This window comes from Plecotus auritus (assembly GCF_963455305.1).
Source record: "Plecotus auritus genome assembly, chromosome: 1".
NCBI classification, from domain to species: Eukaryota; Metazoa; Chordata; class Mammalia; order Chiroptera; family Vespertilionidae; genus Plecotus; species Plecotus auritus.
In genome coordinates, this window is record NC_137770.1 from 80998857 (window position 1) to 81021881 (window position 23025).

Consider the following 23025-nt stretch of genomic DNA (forward strand, 5'->3'; position numbering starts at 1 on the left):
ATCAGAAATAAGAGTAAAGCAAGTTCCGCCACAACCTATCGTAATAAGATATAAGCAAGTTTGTTTTCTAGAGAATTCAATAGTTTTGGTTAGGGAACAATAAAGCCTGTTGTCATCTTAAATATCACCACTACAGAGTGGGTTAATCTTATTTAAGAAATAAAATTGTCTTAAGAAAACTGAACTTTTTATATATAACAGTTTCTTAAAGGAAGTATAAATAAGCTTTGTATTTCAAAATTGGAGCAACATATAAGGATGTAGCATAGGTCATAAACTTGTAAACAAATTCTCCTCCACTGAGAATTACTGACTAAAAAGAAGGATTTCTGTATGAAATAAATCCAACCTTGCAAATGTGACCTTATCACACTATCTGCAAAGAATAATACATGTTTTTACTCTAAGGTTTTTAAAAAACAAATAGCTCTAGCTGGACATTAAGTATAGTTTTTCCTCAGTATCCAAGGGGAATTGGTTCCAGGACCCACCTTCCCCACCCCTACCCCTGCAGATACCCATATCCATGGATGTTCAAGTCCCTTATATAAAATGGTGTAGTATTTTTGTATAACCCATGCACATCCTCTCATATACTTTAAATCATCTCTAGATTACCTATCCAGTCATGTGCCACTTAACATTTTAGTCAGTAATGGACTGCATGTACAATGGTGATCCCATCCTATATAATAAAAGCTTAATATGCTAAGTGTCTGGTCGTCTGGTCATCCGTTCAACCAATCAAAGTGTAATATGCTAATGATATGCTAAGGCCACTTAACCACTAGCTATGACATGCACTGACCACCAGGGGGCAGATACTCCAACCGGTAGGTTAGCTTGCTGCTGCGGTCCTGCTGATCAAGACTGAGCGAGATGGGCTAGACCCGCCCTGGAGCCCTTCCATGGTCCCTCCCTCGCTGGCCAACCTCCCTGTCCCTCCCCAGCCTGGATCGTGCACAGGTGGTGTCCCTCAGCCTAGCCTGCTCCCTCTGGCAATCCAGGACCCCTCGGGGGATGTCAGAGAGCCAGTTTTGGCCCGATCCCACTCAACGCAGGAGCTGCCCCCTGGTGGTCAGTGTGCTCCCACAGAGGGAGGGCCCACTCAGCCAGAAGCCGGGCTCACAGCTGGTGAGCGCAGTGGCGGTGGTGGAAACCTCTCCCGCCTCCGTGGCAGCACTAAGGATGTCTAACTGATGGCTTAGGCCTGGTCCCCATGGGGGAACATCTCCTGAGGGCTCTTGGACTGCAAGACGGCGCAGGCCAGGCTGGGGGACCCCCCCACACACACCCCGAGTGCACGAATTTCATGCATCGAGTCTCTAGTAAGAGTATAATGAGCTGAAAAATACCTATTACCTAGTGATGTAGCTAACACAATGTCATAGCAAAATGCATTACTCACATAATGTTTTGGTGATGTTAGTGTAAACAACCCTACTGCACTACCAGTCATATAAAAATATAGCACATACAATTATGTACAATACATATACCTGATAAAGATATTAAATTACTATGCTACTGGTTTATGTATTTACTATATAATAGTTTTTATCATTAGAGTATAAAACCTTTCTACTTATAAAAAAAAGTTAGCTGTAAAACAGGAGGTTGTATTATGCCAGCAGCAGTCTCATACATCTGCTTACCACATCTCTTGATTGAATCATTTTCTCTTTGCTTGATTTAATCTCATGTTGTTTTGTACAGCAACATGCTGTACAAGCTTTTACCCTAGGAGCAATAAGCTGTACCATATAGCCTAGGTATGTAGCAGGCTAGACCATCTAGTTTCAGTTAGGTGCACTCTATGATGTTCGCACAACAAAATTGCCTAATTACTTATTTCTCAGAATGTATCCTGTCATTCAGTGGTGCATAACTGTAATTCTAATACAATGTAAATGCTATGTGAATAGTTGTTATACTGTATTGTTTAGGAAATAATAGGAAGAAAAAAGTCTGTACACTTTCAATACAGATGCAAGCATCATAGGCCTAACTACACAGTACACGTCCGCAACTTAACTTTTTTTCCAAATATTTTCAATCTGCTGTCGGTTTAATCCACAGATGCTGAACCTGCAAATACAGAGGACTGAGTTCAGTATTTCAGAAAGCACTCAAAATAAGAATTAGGAATTTAGTGGCTATTGTTTATATCCAATAGGATTGAGATAGATGCTAACTGTAAAGGGTCAGGCATTAGTCAGGACTTAACTCCCTTTGCTGCAAATCCAGTGTTAATTGACAGGTTTTAGGGCCATATTTTGTGTCAATATTTTTGCAGTGTGACATATTTCATTATCCAAAATGTCTCTAAAGATCTTCTCTTCTTTAAAATATATAATCATTCTTGTTGGTTTGATTATGCATTTTATTTTCACCGTTTGGCCATCTGTGGGGCTTTTATAGGATAACTCTAAGATGTAAAGAAAGGCAAACCTATATAATAAAAGGCTAATATGCAAATTGTCCCCTTGACTGGGAGTTCAGCCAGGGGGTGGGGCCAGCTCGCTAACTGCCCATGGCCCCTTCCCCTAGCCAGCACCGCCCCCAATCAGCCCATCCCTGATTGACCCCACCACCCCAACTGGGGACAGGGCTGGCCTGCCAACTGCCCGTGGCCCCTACCCTTGGCCAGCCTCACCCCCAACTGACCCCCCCCCCACCCAATCGGAGGCGGGACTGGCCGGACCCCACCTGTGCACGAATTCGTGCACTGGGCCTCTAGTAGGAAAATAATATGTAATATACAGAGCTACATTTACAGCCTTCAGAGAGTCATTAGATTCCACAAGGTGAAGTACAACTGTAATTAAACTTCCTTTAGAAAAGAATCAAGGATTTGAAGTTTTCTGAACTTGAAAGGACTGGATTTCTGGGAGTTTCATGACAAGAAGTTTGTTCTATTTCACAGAAGTAAAGTGAACTGAATGGACAAGCAAGTGCCTGGACAAATTATTTACATAAGCAAAACTGCATAAAAATATCTTTAATATAAGTGTAAGATGGATGCTCTTTTCCTGATTGCTTTAATTATGATTCTCCTCTGGGAACTTATGGTTCATTCATTCCATAGTCATCTATCTTTCTTAGCATATTTGGAAAAGAGATGAAAATGTGTGATAATTAATAAAATTTCAAGTGATTATTTCTGACAGTGTGTGGTTTCTGCATTTGTAGCCAACCTTGAGATAATAATTAACTAGGCTCTCTATATCTCAGGCTTTCCATAACCCAAAAAGATGTTCACCTCATATTTCAGGTTGCTGACACGTAAGGGAAAGAAATCCAACTTAACTTAATAACTTTGTCTGAATTCTGGACTTTATAAGTTAAGAATGTAGTGGTAACAAAATTTGAACTTCAAATGTGTCTAATTCATTTTAAGAGATGAACTATTTATAAGGATACAAACAAAATTCTGTCTCACTCAGTAGATGATTCTTGACTTTCTCTCACACACTCCCCTCAACCAGACAACAATGTGGTGATGACCGGAAGGAAGGTGGGGTTAGAGGTGGGCAAAGGGGGCTGGGGGATAAGTGGGGACATCTGTAATAGTATAAACAATAAAAATAAAGTTTTAAAAAGTTACAATCTTTTCAAACCATATAATAAATTCTTACCCCCACACAAAGAGGACAGCCTTGCAGCTTACTTCATTTATTTCAATATATGCATTACCATTTGAACACTTATCACCTCTTAGTCACTGAGATAAGTCACTTATGTAAACACTTATCTCTAAGTGTTCAAACATGTTTTTCTAGGAATAATCCATGTGGAGTTAATAGAAAAGGAAAAATAAGTTTGCTTAAGTTTAAAAAGTCCTATATTTAAATAAAGCAAGTAATGGGGTACACCAAGTTCATGAAGCCTTCAAGAATATCCTAAGCAGTATAAATCTCCAAAATATATATATTAGAATAGACCTTTATCCAAGTTTGACAGAATAACTTCCTTTTCCCCCAAATCACCTCATAGAATTATTATTTCACTGAATATGTTTTGAGAATAGCCCCTGCATTTATTATATACAACAACCTCCGGGAGCAGGTTATTATCAATGTCATGTTAATAAATTAGAAAGCTAACAGTTGTAGTGAGTTTTAGCAATTTGCCTAATGTCACACAATTAGTAAATTATAATGAAACCAGAAGGTTAATGCAGCAGATGCTTTTAGTGAGCTTCTATTTTCAGCTACAGCTGTATTGAGCAGTTCCGTATGAATTTTGACTCATACTAACAATGTCCCACATGAAAAGTACCATGTATCTTTCAAATTTCTGCCTCAGAGGTTCTCAGAGGTTATAAGAGCCCCCCAGCTGTTGTGTAGGGTCAGCCCTGAAGTGTTATGGGTCAAAACAGATGGATAAATGCATCAAACATTTTTCTTTGGGGGAGACATTCCCTATGCATTTCAGAGATCCTGGAATGAAGTCTCCTCAGTGACTTTTTCCTCGCCTCTTACTCTCCCTGCTCCTTCTTTCTAAGGTCATGTTGGCATCCAAATCCTGTCTCAGGTTCTTCTTTCAAGAGAGCCCATATGAGCACCACTGATAATATAAGTGGTCCTAGAAACTGAACTTTCAGTATGAAATCCTGGAAAGATGGCAGCAAAGACCCCAGTGCAGTGGATAAGTCAAGTGGTGATAACCCCTAGTATAGAAGAGCACCACACTTGCTAAGACTTGACCCTTGATAAATTGGGAGGAGGCACAGGTGGAAGGGAAGGCACTTGTCTACGAAATGGCTCTAGCACTTGAGTGGATGGAAACAATGGTAATTGTAAGAGCGATGGAATTGGGTAACTTTTGATTTCCTTGACATACAGGGTGTCCCCAAAAATGTATACATACTTTAACAGCTGGTAGCTCAATTCTGAAAATGAAATGTATTTAATAAATGCAGCCTTATTTAAAGTGTGTGTGTTACAGAAAACCGAAGAAGAACAAAGCAATACTTAGAGAGATGGAGTTACATTTATTACATGCAGGTCCAGAGGAGAATGTCTCTCAAATTCTGGGCCCCAACATGGAGGAATTTTCCCTATTTATATGGTTTTACCTTCTTTGTCTCCCAAATATGGGGTGTTTCCGGACCCTTTTGCAAGTTCTTAAAGAGCCTGTATATGCTAGGGCCTCGAGACCTCAACCAGAGGCCTGGCCTGGCACCAGCACTGATAACCTTGTCTGGGGAAGGTTTAATGGCCTCTCTGAAGTGGGAGTAGTCTTAGCAAGCAAGAATTTACAGAAGCCAAATAGCAGGGCTAAAATTTCAAACAGCAGTATTTATATAAGATGGATGCTTCATGTGCATACATTTCAGGGGACACCGTATATTTAAGATCAACAAACTCAGCTCAACCATTCAAGCCCAGGTACATTGCCTCTAAAATAAAAGACAAGTTTATATTTTACAACCCCTGCTACACAGAACTTGGCGGGACTCGTGATATTTAGGAGGCAGATAAAACCAAATTTGTTGAATAAGGCTCTGACATATTAATCAAGTGATGGATGTGGAAGACTGCTGATTTTGAGTGGGCCCAGTGCAAAAAGGAACCTCTACAATAGGTCCAGGCTGCTATTCATGTCGCCCTGCTCTCAGGCTAAATAGATAAGAATATGGTGTGATAAGCAGCATTAGACTTGTAGTGCATTTCCCTTGAGTCTTAGAACAAGGCCATGCTTTCTACTGCATAGAACTACTTATTGTTTGCAAAGGATGTCCTGATTTCCATTGGTTGAAAAAAACTGAACATCTTACCATGGGAAATTGAGTGGCTATGCAAATAGAGCTTCTCAGAATGAGCTGGATATTGTCACATAAATTCAGTTAAGAACAGCAACGCATTAGAAATGGTACCTGAGTGAATGCCCAGGCACGTTCAGAGGACACTTCACCTACCTCTGCTATACGAACACCTCTTCCTGAGTTTACACCTATGGCCTCATCAGGGGTTTCCAACAAACAGTAAATAATGGAAGAAGCTCAGTTCTACTTCATGAATGAGTTGACTCAATATATTCATGTGAGCCAACAATAGATGGCTGCTGCATTCAGCCTAACTCAGAGGCTGGCTCCAAATCCTGATGGTGAGGCCATGTTCTTCCAATATGCAGATGAAAGCAGTAAACTTCATTGTTTGGTTGCACAATAGGAAAAAAGAGCCTGAGGTAAGGCTATAAATGGGCTCTTCGGCTGTAATACGTGGTTTTTCTAGCCAGTCGAGGATCTGGAAAAAGTAAAATTGGAAAATTAGAGGTAGGAAGGAGGCATGTGGATGGAACTGTGGGATTGGACACAAAATGTACAAATCTTGGTGATTCGCATCAATGCCTACCACAGTGGATAAACTTGAAAACCACGTGAATAGAATGATTTGTACTACATGTCAGGCAGCTTCTGTCATGCCATCCAGAAGTTTGTGCAATATGTTCACAAATGGAGGAGCCACCATGGTAGGTTTGAGGCTATGCATGCCACCCAAAACATGGGCCTCCTAGCAAGAGGCTGCTCTAGTAACTAACAAGGACTACCAGCCAGCAGCAGGGACTGATGGTGAGCCATCAATGTAGTATCATTCACTGAGAAAGACAGCTGGTGGCAAGTTAATTACATCAACCCCCTTCCTCTCTGGAGAAGTGATCATCTATCCTTTCTGAAACTGCCACTTATTCTGGGAACATGCTGTCCTTCCTTTCAATAAATGTACACATTTTCTATTCACAAAGAGAGACATTTTCAATTCTACATCTGATAATCCCAAGGTATAATTACAGGCCTAAACATAAAGTCAAAGTATAAAACATAAAGAGGCGCCCTAGTCAGTTTAGCTCAGTGGATAGAATGTTAGCCTGTGAACCAAAGGGTTCCAGGTTCAATTCCAATCAAGGGCATGTACCTTAGTTGCAGGCTCCTCCCTTGCCAGGGCCCTGGTTAGAGCTTGTTCAGGAGGCAGCCAATAGATGTGTTTCTCACACATCGATGTTTCTCTCTGTCTTTCCCTCTCTCTTCCACTATTCCTAAAAATCAATGGAAAAAATATCATTGGGTGAGGACAAAAAACACATATAAAGAGGAAGCGTTAGACATATCCTATCTAATAAAAGGGTAATATGCAAATTAACCATCACTCATCACAAAGATGGCAGTGCCCATAGCCACAAGATGGCGGCGCCCAGTCCCCTCAGCCTCGCCGGAGTCCCCCAGTCCTGGGGGGACTGCCGCTGAGAGCGGGCAGCGTGAGCGGCCTGGCGGAATGCTTGCTTCATCACTGCGGTGACGGAGGGCCTCTGGGCAGCAGGCGTGGAGCGGCCAAGGCAGGACGCTTGCTTTGTCGCCTCAGTGACGCCTCAGCCGCGGAGGGCCTCTGGGGGATGAGGGGCCAGCCCACAGCCTCCGCCGCCGAGCAGAGGCCCAGAGACGAGACGGCAGGCCCGCCTCCCACAAAAGCAGCGCAGCTCGCTTCCGCCTCCCGCAGAAGCCGCACTGCTCCTGTGGAAGCAGCACGGCTCCCATCAGTGTGCTGCAGTTCCCACAGGCTCCCACGGAAGCAGCGGGCAGCCTACTGTGTGCAATATCACATGATGGGCTACTAGTGTCTATATAAAAAATAACTTTGGTTTAAAAAATTACTATACATATATTGAACAAGCAAATACCCAAAATAACAAAAGCGAATATTCACAAAATATAAAACATTATTTTAAATCCATAAAAATGAACACATAAATAGAACAATGAATTACATACATAATGTAATTATGTAATTTACATAAATGGGAAGAAATGGGAGAAAAGACAAAATGACCAATAAAATTTTCTTTTAAATTCAGCCCAATTATTAATGAAATAAATACACGTTGAAATAATAAGGCTACTTTTAAATACTTACCATGGTAATTTTTAGAAAGAATTATAATAGTGTGTATGTGTGTGTGTGTTTCAAACTGAGGAAAACTGATCATTCTTTCAACCTGCTAGTTGGAATGTAAGTTGGGACAGCACTTTTGGAAATCAACCTAGCAATATGGCAAACAAAAAAGCCTTGAAATTATAGATACATTTTGATCAGCTAATGCATTTAGAGTAACTCATCATAAGGGAACATCATCACAGAATTTTAATAGGAAAATAAAAGACAAACCATCTAAATGTCCAACAGGAGAAAAGTGCTTCAACAAATATGCTATAGCCATAAAATGTAATATTATGCTACCATTAGTGATTAGGTAGACTTATTTTTACTAACATGGCAAAATATTCTCTCTGGTTTGTATACTTTTTTAGTATGTTGCAAAGCAACATGTCTGATTTAATTCAATTTTTATGTAAATATTAGTGACCTGGTGCACAAAATTCATGCTCATTAAAAGGGGATTAATTAGAGGAAATCATTTAATATTGCTATTTGCCCTTTCTCTATAATAGAAGTGTCAGAGATGAAAGAAAATTAGTAAAATGTATATGAAAACCTTCCTCCTGTCAGAGTCTGGGGCACACCATGGGACCCAGAATCAAGTCCCCGCCCACCCACATGCACCTCAAAATCGTGTGAGACCCAGACCCAGCCGTCCCCCCTCATTGGGCTAGATCCAGATCTGGCCAGTCCTACTCTTGTCAAGCCCTGCTGGGCAGGGGGCGTAGCGCCAGGTCCCCTGGCCCAGTGCCAGGATGGGGTGCATGGCCTGAGGTCCCCTGTCAAGCCCCACCTGGTGGGGGGAGCAGCCTAAGGTCCCCTAGCCCAGCACCAGGACGGGAAGCACACCTTGAGGTCCCCCGTCAAACCCTGCCGGGCGGGGGGCATGGCCTCAGGTCCCCTGGCCTGGCACTGGGGAAGAGCGTGCGGTCTGAGGTCCCCCAGCCTGACTCCAGGGCAGGGGCATGGCCTGAGGTTCCCTGTCAAGCCCCACGGGGGCAGGGGAGGGCATAGCCTCAGGTCCCTGCTGATTGCTTGTTATGGCTCCTTATGGGAACTTGGCCTCAGCTGTAGGTGCAGCCATCTTTGTGACGGAGTGATGGTCAATTAGCATATTCCCTCTTTATTATATAGGACTAGAGGCCTGGTGTATGAAATTCATGCAGGGCGGGGAGGAGTCCCTCAACTCAGCCTGCACCCTCTCCAATCTGGGACCCCTCGAAAGATGTCTTACTGCCGGTTTACAGGGATCGGGCTTAAACCGACAGTTGGACATCCCTCTCGCAATCCGGGACTGCTGGCTTCTAACCGCTCACCTGCCTGCCTGCCTGCCTGATTGCCCCTAACCACTCTGCCTGCTGGCCTGCTCGCCCTCAACTGTCCCCCACCGCCAGCCTGCTCACCCCCAAATGCCCCCCACCAGCCTGATCACCCCCAACTGCCCCCCATGCCAGTGTGCTCACCCCCAACTGCCTCCCCTGCCAGCCTGCTCACCCCCAACTGCCCCCCTACTGGCATGCTCACTCCAAACTGCCCCCTCCCACTGTCCTGATCACCTCCATCTGACCTACACTGATGCAATGAGGGGCTGATAGCTGTTTGTAGGCTGTCCAAGCCCCCCAGTGGGGACCCTCACCCCATGGGAGTGTGGCCAGCCTGGGTGAGGATCTGAGGGATGTTTTCAGGCTGACCATGCCCCCTGGTGATCCAGACTCCCAGCCCCTCCTTTTTTTCTTTTCTTTCTTTTTTTTCAGTGCCTCCTTGAGCGAAGGCCAGGGCCAGCTGGAAGCAGGTATCTGGGATTTATTTATCTTCTACAATTGAAACTTTGTAGCCTTGAGTGGAGGCCAGGGCTGGCCAGGGCAGCAGGAAGCTTGGCTTCCTCCATTGCCGGGAGCAACCCAAGCCTCCTGCTCGCTCCAGCTTCGTGGCCGCCACGATCTTGGTTGGGCTAATTTGCATACTCGCTTCTGATTGGCTGTGGGTGTAGTGGAGTGATGGTCAATTTGCATGTTTCTCTTTTATTAGTGTAGATAAATAGAAGGGTAAATACCATATAATAATGTTATGTCATTTTTTTGTTCTGATGTTTTTTAGGGCATTTTTCTCTTTAGCAGTGAAACGTCTTATTTGGCTGAAGCTTGGCATAGTACTAGACTATCCAAATTGGCTTCATCAGGGCACCTGACAGGCTGAGTGGTAAAGCAATGAGATCATTGGTGATATCACAGAACCTCAGTTGTCATGACACCAATTCTAAGAAGAAAACACATAGAAAGAAAATCGGAGAATGGGAAGAGAGAAAAACAAAACATTGAAGAGATAAAAACATATGGGTCCAATATTACATTTGAGGAATTTATCTGAAACATTTAGAAAGTTTCAGGTTTTTGTTTTTGTTTTTCAGAATGACTTTCATTCTTGGGCAGGTGAATGTGAGAGAGGATGGGTTTCTGAGATACTTCTGAAATTAAAAAGGGAAAGAACTGATTTGGAAGGTTACATACTAATGGGATACCAACAAGTATTAATAACAAAATATTGTAACAAAGAGGTTAGACAGCCATCATCAAAGTGACAGAATCAATAGAAGTTTTTCATAAACAAGTCACTGGAGGTTAAAACTGAGTCTAGTCTCTAAGTGTGATATGAAAGCATCAATGGGTCTAAGATTTCCAGATACATCAGTGATACAACCAAAATGGAAATTAGAGTATTCTTCAGTTAGTATGAGAAGAAACAGGAAGTTAGGGCAGCTAAAAGTTAAGGCTATTAAGAAGTATTTACCCTTTAGTTACTTTCTATAGGCACCGGTAAACATTGAACAGAGTGAGTGAGCTGCTTCCTTTGTCAGCTGCATTAAAACATTCTGGAGACAGCATGGCAGGACCTGCCGAGTATTATGCTAAGTGAAATAAGCCAGTCAGAGAAAGACAAATATCACATGATCTCACTTATAAGTGGAATCTAATGAACAAAATAAACTGACAAAAAAAATAGACCCAGAGACCTGAAAGATGCAACAGACTGACGATTCTCAGAGGGAAGGATGCCGGGTGGGCAGGAAGAGATTAACCAAGAACTTATATGCATATATGTATAACCCATGGACACAGACAATAGTGTGGGGAAGGCCTGAGGAGGTAATGGAGGAGGGGGAGAACAAGGGGAAGAGGACATCTGTAATACTTTCAACAATAAAGATAAATTTTTAAAAAACACACATTCTGGCTGGTTCCTGCCACTTCATACCACTGTACAAAATGACTAAAGCTCAGAGAAGAGAGAAGAAGCCTAATGAGAGTTAAAGCTCTAACAGAAGAAGGTAACATCTGAGACTGGTCTGACCCTCATCTTCCTATGAACCATTCCCAGGAGTTCAAATGCACCGCACCATCAGTGTAAGGCTACCATGTATCTACTTAAACAGCAAAGAAAAGAAAAAAGGACTTAAGGTTTTGTCTTTGCACAGGGTTTTTGCTGGACCATTTGCCACAGTAGATCTTCACCCTGATAGCTCCTTGTGGGCAAAAATTGTTTTGAATAAATCTTTGTTCACAGTGAGCACTCATTTTTCAGTGAAATCTCTTTTACAGAGATAAACAGAAAGTTACATCATAGAGAACAGTTTCAGAACAACTTTATCAAGTACAGTGTTTAAAGTAAAAATATTTAAGGAAGGCTCTGGCCAGTGGCTCAGTTGATTGGAGTGCATCCCATACACCAAAGAGTTGCAGGTTTGATTCCCGATTGGGGCACATACCTAGGTTTTGGGTTCCATCCCCTGCCAGGGTGCATATAGGAGGCAACTGATCAATGCTTCTCTCTCACATCAATGTTTCTTTCTCTCTCACCCTTTCACTCTCTAAAATCAATGAAAACATAACCTCGAGAGAGGATTTAAAATATATACATACTAGAGGCCTGGTGTACAAAAATTCATGCACTTGGGGGAGGGGGGTCCCTCAGCCTGGCCTGCACCTTCTGACAGTCCAGGACCCCCTCAGGGGATGTCCACCTGCAGGCTTAGGCCTGCTCCCTGGGGGATTGGGCTTAAGTTGGCAGTCAGACATCCCTCTGGCAGCCTGGGAGCCCTCGGGGGATGTCTACCTGCCAGCTTAGGCCCACTCTCCCTGGTGAGCGGGCCTAAGCTGCAGTTGGACATCCTTAGCACTGCTGAGGGGGTAGGAGAGGCTCCCTCTACCACTGCTGCACTCACGGCCCTCAACCCAGCTTGTGGCTGAGCAGAGCTCCCGCTGTGGGAGCACACTGACCACCAGGGGGCAGATCCTGCGTTAAGCATCTGCCCCCTGGTGGTCAGTGCGCATCATAGTGACCGGTCATTCCCAGTCGTTCCACCCTTAGGGTCAATTTGCATATTACCCTTTTATTATATAAGATATTTAAGGAATAAAAGAAGCCAAAATAGTAATGTTAATAGAAGTTTACCAGAGTAACCAAAAGGTATAACAATGGCGAGAAAAGAATAATAGGTAGTAGCCATAGGCAGATTATACTTTTTCACTTTAGGCACCCTATTTATAGAAATAAACAAAGTTGAATCACCACCAAATATAAACTTTTACCCTCTGTGGGCTTCTGTTTAATTATTTTTAAACTAGAGTCCCGGTGCACGAAATTTGTGCACAGGGGTGTGTGTGTCCCTCAGCCCAGCCTGCACCCAATCCAATCTGGGACCCCTTGAGAAATGTCTGACTGCCCTCTCACAATCCAGGACTGCTGGCTCCCAACTGCTCACCTGCTTGCCTGCGTGGTTGCCCCTAACTGTTTCTGCCTGCCAGCCTGATCACCCCCTAACCACTCCCCTGCCAGCCTGATCGACACCTAACTGCTCCCCTGCTGGCCCAATTGCCCCTAACTGCCCTCCCCTGCCAGCCTGGTCACAACTAACTGCCCTTCCCTGCCAGCCTGGTCACCCTAACTGCCCTCCCCTGCCGACCTGGTTGCCCCTAACTGCCCTCCACTGCAGGCCTCATCACCGCCACCTGCCCTCCCCTACAGGCCTGGGTCCCCCCACAACTGTCCTCCCCTGCAGGCATGGTCCCCCCCAACTGCCCTCCCCTGCAGGCCTGGTCCCCCCCAACTGTCCTCCCCTGCAGGCCTGGTTGCCCCCAACTGCCCTCCTCTGCTGACCTGGTCACCCCTAACTGCCCTCCCCTGCTGACTATCTTGTGGTGGCCATCTTGTGTCCACATGGGGGTGGCCATCTTTGACCATATGGGGTTGGCCATCTTGTGTGTTGGAGTGATGGTCAATTTGCACATTACTCTTTTATTAGATAGGATGGTAAGACTTGCCTTTTTGGCTTTCTGAGCAGCACTATGGTGATTGTCAAGAACAAGTGCCTTATGAAAGTACCAAAAAGGAAACTTTTTGATCCATTTTTTAAGAAAGATTCGTATAATGTGAAAGCACCAGCTATGTTTAATATAAGAAATGTTGGAAGAACACTAGTCATGAGAACTCAAGGAACAAAAATTGCATCTAATGGTCTCAGGGGTGGTGTTTTTGAAGTGAGCCTACCTGATCTGCAGAATGATGATGCTGCATTTAGAATATTCAAGTTATTACTGAGAATTTTCAAGGCAAAACTGCCTAATTAATTTCCATGACATGGATCTTACCCATGACAAAATGTGCTCCATGATCAAAAAATGGCAGCGCATGATTGAAGCTCATGTTGATGTCAAGACAACCGATGGTTATTTGCTTTGTCTATTCTGTGTTGGTTTTAATAATAAAATGTGACAATCAGATTCAGAAGACCTCTTGTGCTCAGCATCAGCAGGTCCACCAAGTCCTGACAAGATGATGGAAATCATGATCCGAGAGGTGCAGGCAAATGACTTGGAAGAAGTGGTCAATAAACTGATTCCAGAGAGCACTGGAAGAGACATAGAAAAGCCCTACCATTCTATTTCTCTGCTCCATGATGTCTTTGTCAGAAAAGTCAAAATGCTGGAGAAGCCCAAGTTTAACTTGGGAAACTCATGGAGCTTCCTGGTAAAGGCAGCAGTTCGGGAAAAGCTACTGAGGATGAGATAAGTGCTAAAGTTGAATGAGCTGATGAATATGAGGCCCTAGTCCAATAATCTGTTTAAAAGTCATACTTTTAATGGTGACAAATAAAAATCCTATTTGTAGGAAAAAAATGATAATAAAATGGTAAGACTTTCTTTGAAAGAATTTTATGAGAATTATATAGTAGTATTATATAATGCATGTAAAAGCTACTGCCCAGTAATCGATCATAGCAGATATGAAAAACTGTCATCTAAGCATGATATAAAGCTGGGTAGAGTGTCCTTGAAACAGGGGGAAGATAGTTTAAAAATATAGAAAGACATTGAATCCTTGGGGTTGAGGGTATGAGAGGATACTCAATGTTAAATGAGACCCCAGATTTTCTTACTCTCATGAAGCCTGAAAACTTCCAACAGTTCCAGCAGGCTTCAGTCCCTGCTGCCAGGAGTCTGCAGGGGAAATGGGAACCAACTTTAATCACAGTAGACTCGGTGATAAAGATGGGCAGGGACGTTACTTTTATTTTATTTTTTTTTAAGCATAGTAGGCTCTACTTTATTTTTAAAATATATTTTTATTGATTCCAGAGAGGAAGGGAGAGGGAGAGAGAGATGATGAGAGAGAATCATTGATTGGCTGCCTTCCGCAGTCTCCCTACTGGGGATCGAGCCTGCAACCCGGGCATGGGCCCTTGACCAGAATCAAACCTCAGACCCTTCAGTCTGCAGGCCAACATTCTATCCACTGAATCAAACCCGTTAGGGCCAGGAACGTTATTTTTAGGGATGATTGGAAAGATACACAGTATTTGGGGATTTGTTAAAGTGAACTTTTAATGTCATTTTTAAAAGCACATATAAAAGAAGGGTTGCTCCAAAAGCCTTGAAGAAACTGGTGACATCTAATATGTGTCTGGTTTTTAAGACCCAGAACCTGTCTGGAGGTGTCAGGTGAGCAGCAAACCAGAGGGGCCATTACTAGGCAACCATCTCACCAATGGATTCAGGGACAGTCTTTCACGTTTGAGCTCATTACTGAATGTAAAACACACTTAGGAACTGAGTGGTGCACTGTGATTGTCTCTACTGCTCCTGAGGGATGGCCTCCCTTAAAACAAAGGCTTTTTCTCAAGGTCTCCCTATTCTCACCTTAATTTTGAATTAAAAAGGGGGGGTGTGGAGGTATTTCTTATTCAAAAACAACAACTCTGAAACACACCTTCCTTCCACTCTTGTTCTTTCCTTATCACATTTTTGTCCTTTTTACATGCATTCTCACCCATCATAGTCAGTTCTACTGTATAAGTAAAATTATGGTCACACTAAAATAAAATTATGGGCACTTACAACACACTCTTTCATTAAATCTCAAACATAGATAATTTAGATGGTCTAGTTCTGGTTTAAAACATCATATATCATCCCTTCCAACCAATGGCTTTCCAGTTCAAAGCCGCCTTCAATAATCAATAGAGACAACAAGTGTGCTCTTATTTCACAGGTTTTCCTGATTTAATTCCTGATTTTTGTAACAGAAGACCCCACTGAGCACACTGTGTTGTGGGAGCAGTGCTCTCATATGAGTGTGCACCACCTCCAAGGAAGGGTCTTTCTTGAAGAACTGTGTCTCCAGCTTCATTGTCCTAACTTGTTTCAGATTAATAGTCCCTACAGAAGCTGAAGGAAATTCAGACATTGCTATTTAGGTGACAGTAGGGGTGGGTGAGAGGGTCAGTCGTTGTATAGAAATATTTAGGTTTAATCCAATTTACATATTCATTTAAAACCCAGAATTTATATTTTTATATATAAATCACAGAAAAGGGTCTAGAAGTGTATCCACCAAACTGAGCACATTGCTGAAGAGATAATATGGATGTGAGGATTTTCATTATTTTGTATGTCTTTTACAATAAAAATTAATTATAAAATATATTACTTACGTAATTTTAAAAAATAGAGAGAGAAAATGGAATATGACTCAATTTAAATATGGCACATATAACTTAAAAATCATGATAAAGATTTCCATCTTTTAACAAATAAGGCAGTGTAGCTAATATTAGCTCTTTTTTGAGATAAGCTATCAAGCCTGTCATTTCTCCCTTCTTCTTAATACCAACAAAGATCATTTTTGTTCCAAGAATGTATTTCCTGGAATTCTCAGGTGATGTTTTTACTCTTATCACATTCATGTAAGAGAATTCTGAGGTCTGATACATCTTTGATTCAAATGACCCACGAAGAGGATGAGGATCTACAAACTAAATGTCATAGATGTGGCACAGAGCAGTAGCTATGGAGAGTCCTCCAGCTCTCTGGTTATATGAGGAAAACATATACATATGAAGTCTCTCTTATTTACAGCAGCTGTTTTAGGTATGCAGAAATTTCCCACATGCCCCTTGACTCCACACAAGTGTAGCCTCCCCCACTATCAACATCCCCCACCAGAGTGGCACATTTGTTACAAGTGATGAGCCCACATACATTATCATCACCCAGAGTCCATAGTTTACATTAGTGTTCACTCTTGGTGTTGTGCATTTTATGGGTTTGAACAAAGTTATAATGACAAGTATACACACAAAAAAAATAAAGATTTGTGATTTGACCCATAAATCTGTGTAAGTAGAGAGGAAATAAATATGAGGACTGATGGAAAGGGTCTTTGGTTATAAAGATGATTCTGAAATTTGACATGGGAGACATCAGAGACAGAGAGGCCATTTATGAAGTTATTATGGCTTCATAGGTATAATGTAGTGCTAGAACCTGGACAAAAATGAGTAAAGATGATGAATATCACAGGGAAGATGCCACATAATTTAATAACATTAGGATTGGGTATGAGGAGATGAGGGATTGTAAATGTTAAGATTTGAAGTTTAGGTTAACAGTAGAGCCATTGACAAATAAGGAAGGCTAGAGCTAATTTAGTTGTTTTTTACTTTTTTTTCTTTTCCTTTATTATTTTTTCCTTTTTATTGAATTAGTTGGGTGACTGTGGTTAACAAAATTATACAGGTTTCTGGTGCCCAATTCTACAACACATCACCTATGAACTGTATTGCATGTTCACAACCCCAAGTCAAGTCTGTCCATCACCATTTATCGCTCTTATAGCCTGCTGCACCTTCCTCCTGCCAGGCAATCACCACACTGTTGTTGTATTCATTAATTATTTTTTTAAAAAGGAAATCTTACCCTTTGAGACAGCATGGATGGACCTGGACACCATTATGCTAAGTGAAATAAGCCAGTCAAAGACAAGTACCATATGATTTTACTCATATGTAGGATCAAATAAAATGAACTAACAAGCAAAATAGAGACAGACTCATAGAAAATGGGCTGATGACTGGGGTTGGGGAGTGGGAGCTGGGTTGGGGAGATTGAGCAAAAAATAAAAAGAGAGAAAAAATTTTTATTTTTTAGAGCTAATTTAAAAGATTAGCAAATGTAGGATTCAATTTTTTAATTTGAAATGGGTATTTATGTAAAAATAACCAGCAAGAAGTTGCAGATGTTTGACTATGGTTTAAAAATAAAGTTAGTGTTCCCCTGGCCAGTGTGGCTCAGTTGGTTAGAGTGTTGTCCCATACACGGAAAGGTCACGGGTTCAATCCCTGGTCAGGGTGCATGATGTCTCTCTCTCTCTCTCTCTCTCTCTCTCTCTCTCTCTCTCTCTCTCTCTGTCTCTCTCTCTCTCTCTCTCTCTCCCTTCTTCTCTCTCTAAAATCAATAAAAACATATCTTTAGGTGAGGATTTAAAAAATAATTAATATGTCTGGCAGGTGTGGCTCAGTGGTTGAGTGTTGACCTATGAACCAGGAGGTCACAGCTCAATTCTCAGTCAGAGCACATTCCTGGGTTGTGGGCTTGGTCCCCAGTAGGGGGCATGTAGGAGGCAGCCGATCAATGATTCTCTCTCATCATTGATTTTTCTATCTCTCTCTCCCTCTCCCTTCCTTTCTGAAATCAATAAAAATATTTTTTAAAATAATTAATAAATTAAAATAGTGTTAGTGTTGGGGTTACCCCAGAACAAAGTTTTTGCCTAAGGTTTCCTCATGAAGTATAATACTGTAAATTAAATTACTACCTAGAAAACAAGAATAGAGAGTATTAATTACTTCTGAGAGACATGCATCCAAAATTTGACAAAGAACTACTTGAAAATAAGTGCACCTTAGGTCTGTATAGTAGTGATCTCACAAAGTCTATAGCTCTTTGGCTTACACTGAGTATTAGCTAGACTTCGTGTGTCTGAAGATTTGGACCTACCTCCTAAAGTGTAGTATTAGCAAAGTGCAGGGAGTCAATGAAGTTAGCATAACCCTACTGAGGATTCTTGTTGGTTCTCAAAACTATACTTGAAATTATAAAGTATTTTTAAGTAGTGTTTTTAAATAGTCCCTGATGTTGAGGTGTGTGTTCTTTTTTTAATCTGGTTATCTAAAGGGTTGTTGGTTAACCATTTTATATTTGCAATGCATTAGACATTTGCTATGCTCTAAGAAAGAACAACTGGCTTTGATAAAGGCCAAGTTTGAGGATGTTGTAGTACATTAAGAAGCATGTTTCCAAATCTTAACTATTGTAAATTGTGCTGCTATGAACATAGGGGTGCATATATCCTTTGGATATATTTCTAGAAGTGGGCAGCACAATTTATCATAGCTATGATTTGGAAACAGCCTAAGTGCCCATCAGCAGATGAGTAGATTAGAAAACTGGTACATCTACACAATGGAATACCACACTGCTATAAAAAAGAAGAAATTCTTACCATTTGCAACAGCATGGATGGAACTGGAGAGCATTATACTAAGCAAAATAAGCCATAAATAACATCATAAATATAAATAACATCATAAACTGATGAACAAAAATAGATACAGAGACAAAGAAGCATCAAACAGACTGTCAAACTTCAGCGGGAAGGCAGGGGAGGGTAGGTGGGGGTTAAGATATTAACCAAAGGATTTGTATGCATGCATATAAGCATAACAAATAGACACAGACACTAGGGGGTAAGGGCATGTGCTGAGGGGTAAGGGAGGTGGGAGGGAGGGGGAGAGGTGAATGGGGGGAAAAAGAGACATATGTAATACTACATGTAATACTTTAAACAATAAAAATAAAAAATAAAATAAAAAGAAGCATGTAATAGAAACCAAAAGAGAAACTTGAAACTCAATTATAGAGAAATATATGAAATCTTATTAAATTGTATTTAAAAATAAAGAAGTTTAAGTATAGACATATCTGGAACATAAGAGTAATAACTTCCTGAGATTTAAATCATGAGTCTAATGAATTTTGAAAATCACCTTTCCAATATATGAAAATAAAATAAACCAAAAGGGAGAAAAATCATCCTATTCATCTCATGATCTTCCATATTTATTTTCCTAAATATTAATGATGCATTATATTAAATTTGGCTTTTGAATCTTTTAGAGATTTGTCACAATGATACATTCAGAATTTTCTTTAGTGCATCCTTCATATCTTTGTTCCGGAAATTATAGATAAGGGGATTAAAAAATGGAGTTGCCAAAGCATAGAACAAGGTCACAAATTTCTGCATACCAGAATAGTTCCCAGAACCTGGGCTAACGTACATCACCATGACTGAACCATAAAACAGAGACACCACAGCAAGGTGGGAGGCACAAGTAGAGAAAGCCTTACGCCTTCCTGAGCCTGAGGGCACCTGTAGCACCACACTTAGGACATAGAAGTAAGTGCCAAGAATGTACAGAAAAGTGAGAAAGATGATGAGAGAGCTAATGATACCACAGACCAGAGTAATTCCAGATACTGGAGTACAGGACAATGCCAGCAAAGGTGCCAGATCACAAAGAAAATGGTCAATGGTGTTTGGGCCACAGAAGGGCACCTGAGATATTAGAGTAAAAGGTGTCAATAACCAGAGAAAGCCACCTACCCAGCAGAAGACCACCAACTGAGCACATAGGCGATGGGTCATAATGTTGGGATAGTGCAAAGGTCTACAAATGGCAAGAAATCTATCAAAAGACATCACTGACAGAAATAAGCCTTCAGCAGCACACATGGAGAAGAAGAAGTAAAACTGGAGCAGGCAGCCTGTGTAGGAGATGCTCTTGGTCTGAGAGATGATATTGGCCAACATTTTGGGCACATCAGAGCTGACATAGCAGATCTCTAGGAAGGAGAAGTTGGCCAGGAGGATGTACATGGGTGTGTGGAGTTTCCTGCTTGACCATACCGCACAGATGATGGATGTGTTCCCCAGGAGGGTCAGAATGTAAATGAAGGAGAAGAACACGAAGAGGAGGATCTGGATGTCTCTGCGACAGGGAAAACCCAGGAGGATGAACTCACTCACGAAGCCAGAGATATTAGTAGTATCCAAAGTCTTCATTAATCTGACCTGTGGAAGTGACAGGGACAGTAAAAGACACAGAAATACTTACACTAGTTTTCTTCTTCCTGGTAAAGAGATATATCTTTATTTTCCTCAATTTGAGTTACAATATTACTATCTTCCCTTCAGAAGATGAGTTGTTCTTTCTTTGTCTCCTGCATTTATTTAATAAACATTTTTGCACATATTACTGCCAGGCACTAGGAAATAGGGGGTAGGGGAAACAATGAATAAAAAAGCAGAGACCCTACTCTTTTGGAGCTTATATCAAAGATCAACAGTGCGGGGACGGCCAAAGGGGAGGAGAAAAGGGGCCGGGTGAAGGTGGGCAAAGGGAGGTAACGGGTGACATATATAATAATATAAACAATAAAAATAAAGTTTTAAAAAAGATCATGTCTAAAAAGGGGGAGGTGATTTAGGGATTCTGTCCTGTTTGAGCTCTCTGGGAATGACACCCACCCCATGCCCCATTCCCACACAGACACAATAGTGAAGCTTATTGGGCACTTTGCAATAGCACAGTGTCTTCTTCAGAGGGCATGATGAATAAAAGTGGATAGTTGCTTTGCTTGGCCTCACTTGAGGTCAGCACCTGAGATGTTTCAAAGCCACCCCCTCCCCGGAAAAAAAAAAAAATATGGGACCCACATGACAGAGGACTCACTGCCAGTCTGACTAGTTCAGACTTAATTTGCTAGTCAATGAAAAACAATTGCAGCTGGTCTAGTATAAGAGTAAAACAATCTAGGTTTATGGAAGCTGCATTTGAAAGACCATTTGCCAGACAATTACAGGGCAATGAAACTAGCAGGAAACTATTAGAAAGCTATTTCAATAGTCCCAGTAAAAATTGTTTATTGAATGCTGACCTAGGGTAACCTGTAAGCAAAAAATAACAGGGATGGATTCAAAAAATGTATAGAAACCTAATCTCTTTGTCTTTAAAATCAGCAGAGGTAATTAAATGCTGCTCAAGGAGCAGAGGAGAAAGACACAAAATAAAGAGGCCTCACTTTCCATTTGCCACATTAATACTCTTGAGCTCTCTTCTGATTGTCCTCTCACCTGGGATGACTCACAGGAGAGAGCCACTCACTCCAGCACAATAGTCCCACTCAGAGCCTTTCTGTTCCCACAGGTCAACTCCTGTTGTTGCCTTTGGGTAGCTCTCAGATCCCACTGGATTCCCCAGTCCCCTGCTTTCTTTTGACTCTTTTGAATCTGAGTATTATAGCTCATTAAATAAATGATCTTCTACTTACAAGGTTTTTCTCTCCTACAAGCCACACACAATGGCTATGCTGTCATCTGTGTGAAAAAGAGCAGTAAACAAGAGAGCTATCTAAATTATTGCCAAAGTCTTAAAGAAAAATTTCCCATTTTCTTGTTGGCAAAGAATGCAATTCTTTGCAGATGACCTGCACAAACAAAATGATACTTTGACAAAAAATATTTCCTTAATCTCATGTCTAATAAGGTTTATATAATTGGAATAGTGTTTGTAAAGGAAAATAATCATAAAAATTTATGCTCCTTTTTCATATCTATATATATATAAAAGCCTAAGCTACTGTTACGACCAAATGACTGAACAACTGGATGACCAGCCAGCAGCTATGATGTACACTGACCACCAGGGGACAGATACTCAATGCAGGAGCTGCCCCCTGGTAGTCGGTGTACTCCCAGAGCCAACCTCCTGCGGCTGGCCAACTTCCCATGGTCCCTCCCCCCAGCCAGCCGGCCAACCTCCCGCAGTCCCTCCCTCCATCCGGCCATCCCAATTGCCCTGATCGGGACTGGGTGAGACGGCCCTGATCACTGGCCAGGCCTAGGGACCCCATCCATGCACGAATTTGTGCACCGGCCTCTAGTAGATATATAAAACAGAATGGACATTCAGATATAGGAAAGAAGTTACTGTTCCATCTTGCCCATACCCACTTATTCTAAGGCAGCCCATGAGTCTGAGATGTCAGCTACTTGATAAAACACCATTGGGTTCCTTTCTTCTCATGGATCTCTTTCAGGTTTTACTCAGAGAATAGAACGTGCCACAAATCTGTCCATTCCCCATTACTTCTCCCTTCCAGACTCTGAAGCCTGTCTCTGGAGACCTCAACCCCAGGAGCATGAAGGCAATTAACATGCATCATACAGACTCGAGTATGTTTATCTCTAGTAATTGTCATTTTAGAGATTAAAACTACATGAATGTGCACACACTCATATGTGCACACACTCATATGTACCCTCACATGCAAACACATGCACATACACACATATTCCAGACTAACACAGCATCATTCCCTCCAGAGTTGCCTCTCCTAACCTTAATAAATTACTTCTAAGCTAGCAAAGTTTTTTGACATGAGATACATCATTATCTTCAAACTTTGTTAGGTTTATAGTCTCCCATTCCTGTTGTCCAAATGGTAATTTAAAGAACTCATCCACTATATCCAGAATGAGCCAATTCTCAGATATCCACAGAACTACCGTGTTTCCCCGAAAATAAGACAGTGTCTTATATTAATTTTTGCCCCCAAAGACACGCTAGGTCTTATTTTCAGGGGATGTCTTATTTTTCCATGAAGAAGAATACGGTACACATTTATTGTTA

General features: G+C 41.7%; 1 protein-coding gene and 1 pseudogene across 2 annotated transcripts; one reads left to right on the forward strand and one right to left on the reverse strand.

The window, feature by feature from the left end:
• The first annotated feature begins 13339 nt into the window (after positions 1 to 13339).
• LOC308254725 (small ribosomal subunit protein eS1-like) lies at positions 13340 to 14087 on the forward strand (annotated as a pseudogene). Its single transcript has one exon. The product of its transcript is annotated as a small ribosomal subunit protein eS1-like (transcript).
• A 5367-nt stretch (positions 14088 to 19454) lies between these two features.
• On the reverse strand, positions 19455 to 20396 carry LOC308254558 (olfactory receptor 11G2-like; the record flags this gene model as incomplete). Its single annotated transcript, XM_080680748.1, has 1 exon — positions 19455 to 20396. The coding sequence occupies one exon, from the start codon at positions 20394 to 20396 to the stop codon at positions 19455 to 19457; it is 942 nt and encodes a 313-aa protein (XP_080536874.1).
• Between the last annotated feature and the right edge of the window lie 2629 nt (positions 20397 to 23025).